The sequence below is a fragment of the Triticum urartu genome, chromosome 4 (assembly GCF_003073215.2).
Source record: "Triticum urartu cultivar G1812 chromosome 4, Tu2.1, whole genome shotgun sequence".
In the NCBI taxonomy this organism is placed as follows: domain Eukaryota; kingdom Viridiplantae; phylum Streptophyta; class Magnoliopsida; order Poales; family Poaceae; genus Triticum; species Triticum urartu.
The window spans coordinates 595,533,878-595,537,965 of NC_053025.1; the positions used below are offsets into that span (position 1 = coordinate 595,533,878).

The following is a 4,088-nucleotide window of genomic DNA, read 5'->3' on the forward strand; positions in this document are numbered from 1 at the left end:
GCAACAGGCGCCAGCCACCGGCGGAACACCACCGCGCGCCACCGGCCGCCGTGAGATCGCCACCGGCGGCCGCAAGATCTGCGCGAGAACGACGAGGACGCCCCGCCGCCACCTTCCCTGGGGACCACGCGGGCTTCGCCGGTGTCCTCTCCGGCGGCGCCGAAGCGGGGGAGGAGCGGGAAGGGGCGGCGCTGTGCGGAGGGGTTGGAGAGAGCAGTCGCTGCACCGCCGCTGCCGAAGTGGCGGCCGGAGGCGGCCGCGGGTGAGACCTAGATCGCCTCGTGTTTCGCGAGAGCTCACGTACGTCCTTGGATCTGTGTGTGTCTTTTTTATATAAAAAAAGTGAAGATTGTCTATGATTTGATGTAGGAGTTGTTAATTACTAATACTCAACCGCCGACTGCGTAAGATTACACTTATTGAAGACATTTAGGACTCCTTTGGTTTGGAGGAATTTCATAGGAATTCTAGAGGATAGGATTCTTATAAGATTTTTTTTCCTTTAGAGCCCTTTAGTTCATAGGAATAGATTCCTATTCCTACATAGGATTGGTTCCTATCCTTCACATTTCATACGAAAATAAAAATGAGCCTAGACTCAATGGAAAAATTCCTTTGATGTCAACCAAACGACATCTCGTTTCCTATTCCTACTCATAAAATTTGAGATACATGCCATCTCATTTCCTACAAAATTTATATTCCTACGATAATCCTATCCTATAAACCAAACGAGGCCTTATTGGCGCACCGGGCGGCCGTACGCCGTAGCTGCTGGCCCGTCGTTTGCCAAAGCCGCCAGTCGTAACCATGGATATACTACTACGACACGGGTCCCAATTCTCCTAGTATTGACTTGTTCATTTTTGTTTGCGGGTCCATCCGATGCAAACCTGATGTAGGTAGTACTATAATAAGTAATGCTACACGTACAAACGAGTTAGAAGCTTTTACAACCCTGTACGTGTAGCATTACTCAGCATTATTGTACTATAAGTATGCATCACATTTCACACACCTCTTGACTTAAATCTGCAAGCAAGGCAGCTTGGTTCACAGACACAGACTTGCTAATTAAGCTGCATGCATGCCATGGAGGTGTCAAGCTCGTGTCTTGTTGCCTTAGCCACGGTAATCATCTTTGCTTGGTTTCTTAAGAAGCTTACTGCTTGGTTCGGCGGCAAAAGCAAGAGGCCGCGGCTGCCCCCCGGGCCATGGACGCTTCCGATCATCGGCAGCCTCCACCACCTCTTGGGTGGCCTCCCGCACCGTCGGATGATGGAGCTGTCTCGCCTGCACGGGCCTCTCATGTTCCTCAGGTTCGGAGAGGTCCCGAACGTGGTGGTCTCCAGCGCCGAGGCGGCGGAGCTGGTGATGAAGACGCACGACCTCACGTTCGCGACTCGGCCGCGGAGCGCGACGATCGATGTTATCAGCGGTGGTGGCAAGGGGATCGCGTTGGCCCCGTACGGCGACCATTGGCGGCAGATGCGGAAGATATGCATTATGGAGCTTCTGAGCGCCAAGCAGGTGAAGCGCATGGAGTCCATCAGGTCACAGGGGGTGACGAAGCTCCTCCGGTCCGTCGCTGACGCCGCCGCCTCCAGTTCCGGCATCGTCAACCTCAGCAACCTGGTGGCGGTGCTCTCCAACGACATCACGGCGCGAGCGGTGTTCGGTGGCATGTGCGCGCAGCAGAGCGAGTACCGCCGCGAATTGGGCCAGATCGTTAAACTCATCGGAGGTTTCTGCCCGGCCGACCTTTTCCCGTCGTCGCGGCTAGTGCGGTGGCTGAGCTCAGGGGAGCGCAACCTGAGGAAGAGCTATGGCGGTATGCAGCGCATCATCGACAACATCATCGATGGACGCAAGGCTGAGCGTGAGTCCCACGTCGGCTGCAGTGCCGACGATGAAGACCTACTGGCTGTGCTGCTCCGGCTCAAGGAGGAGGACTCGTTGGCATTCCCTCTAACCTCAGAGAGTATAGGGGCCGTCATCACTGTGAGTATCCTCTCTACCATAGGTTAACTCTGTCTTTCCTCTAGTGTTATAGACTCTGCAGTTACATTATTTGCAAGCAAGTGCTGTGTTGCACACCCTCCTCTCTTTTCTTGTCCAAGATACACTGATTTCATCCATGGTTCTTTCCTCTGAAAAATGTTTACGAAACCAAGTTCCTCATGTAAAATGTTACACGGGCCCTGCCTGACCTGGCCTGAGCAGAAATCGTTGGAATCGCCCCAAGTCTGACTTAGCAACAAACAATCATATTTAGCAGCTAGCATCATGAACAATCATAGTAAGTAGCTTCAATGATGTTCGTTCTATATATTGGCAATCATATATAGTTAGTAGCATCAATAATGTTTGTCCTGACTTGACAAACTCATAGATTGTGACACATCTGAATATTAAGGACATTTTATATGTCTCGAAACAGACTTTCGCCCCGTTTTATATATAAAGCAACAAACCAAAGTACACGGCCGAACGATACAATATAGTGGGAATGCCCCCTTACAAAGCAGATCAAAAGATAACATGAGCCTAGAACAAGTCTAACACCTCGCCGAGGCCCGAACAAATACCCCTGAGCTCTATGACAGTGCCCCCAAGAGGGTGACGGCACGAAGTGTCGCCACTATCGAGTTTGAGAACAGACAAAGGACATTATATGTCATGCACGCTGATTTGAATTATTATTTTTATTGTATCTTGTGCTGTCACTCTTTTAGCTTACTGTAGAGAATATCGAGTAATGCTATGTCTACAAATATGTTCCTACTGATTAAGCATACATGGTGACATGGGGTAAGGAGTTTAATTCACGGGGCGTATGTTAGGGAAGCAGTTGAAATCATGGGAGCGATTGACCGTCGGAGTAGTCCATAAGATCCCTTTCGTAAGTCTAGGATTGTCGGTAGAACCTTGGTTAGGTATTTTATCACCTATGGTCTACATGTTTCATCTATTTACCTTTTCATAATTACTATTTGTTTTATATATGTCACATATGCATGAACTTTTATTTCTAGGACATATTTGGAGCTGGTAGTGAATCTTCATCGACCACTTTGGTGTGGGCTATGTCGGAGCTCATGAAAAACCCTGAAGAGATGGCGAAGGCTCAAATAGAAGTTCAGAAAGTGCTAGGTCGAGGACGTGTTGTCATCACAAATGCTGATCTTGGTGAACTCCATTACTTACAGATGATCATCAAGGAAGTGCTTAGGTTACATCCTCCTGCTACTCTGCTCGTCCCTCGAGAGGCTAGAGACAACTGTGAAATCATGGGTTATGACATTCCTAAGGGCACCAAAATACATGTTAATGCCTTCGCAATTTCTAGGGATCCTAGATATTGGAAAAATCCTGAAACCTTCAAACCAGAGAGATTCAGCAACAACAATATAGATTATAAGGGAACAAACTTTGAGTTCACTCCCTTCGGTGCTGGGCGACGCCTGTGCCCTGGGATGTTGTTTGGCACATCAACCTTGGAGATCGCATTGGCGAATCTTCTCTACTACTTTGACTGGGTGCTTCCTGATGGGGCATGCCCGTACACATTAGACATGTCCGAGAAATTTGGGATAACTGTAAGTAGAAGATATGACTTGCAGCTCATAGCTATTCCAAGTACATAGAGTCTCAAGACCTATGTAAATAGGGACATGGAAATGCACATGGGTATATCTATTCTTCTATACCTCCCTTATATATATGCGAGTGTTTACGTCTTGCATTGTAATCATATATCCAATAATAATGAAATCTTATTGTTGCAACTATGGTTTCTTAATTATTCCTTTGCGCATAATTGCAGGTACCTAATTGTACTATCAAAACATAGAAAATGAATTAATTACCACATTCATATGGGCCAGAAATATTTGATTCATTAATTATGTTAGACAAATAATAAAGGTGCAGATTTTCTGTGTATGTTTTTATAGAAACAACAGTATGGACGCAGACGCTTACATACACGCACTCACCCAAAAAAACGCACGCACGCACACAGCACAATATGGAGTACGAAAATTGACAAGCATGCATTGGTGGTATATATAGATAAAAACTTGCAT

At 47.2% G+C, this 4,088-nt stretch overlaps 1 protein-coding gene across 1 annotated transcript; it reads left to right on the plus strand.

The window, feature by feature from the left end:
* The first annotated feature begins 1,092 nt into the window (after positions 1–1,092).
* LOC125554332 (desmethyl-deoxy-podophyllotoxin synthase-like) lies at positions 1,093–3,709 on the plus strand. The gene is made up of 2 exons (XM_048717904.1): positions 1,093–2,001; positions 3,036–3,709. The coding sequence occupies exons 1-2, from the start codon at positions 1,093–1,095 to the stop codon at positions 3,645–3,647; spliced, it is 1,521 nt and encodes a 506-aa protein (XP_048573861.1). The 3' UTR covers positions 3,648–3,709.
* Positions 3,710–4,088: the final 379 nt, after the last annotated feature.

Bases quoted from the DNA above. Each gene is read 5' to 3' on its own strand.
- LOC125554332 (XM_048717904.1), top strand. From the start codon at position 1,093: ATGGAGGTGTCAAGCTCGTGTCTTGTTGCCTTAGCCACGGTAATCATC. The intron at 2,002-3,035 runs GTGAGTATCCTC...TTTTATTTCTAG, and splicing joins GTATAGGGGCCGTCATCACT to GACATATTTGGAGCTGGTAG.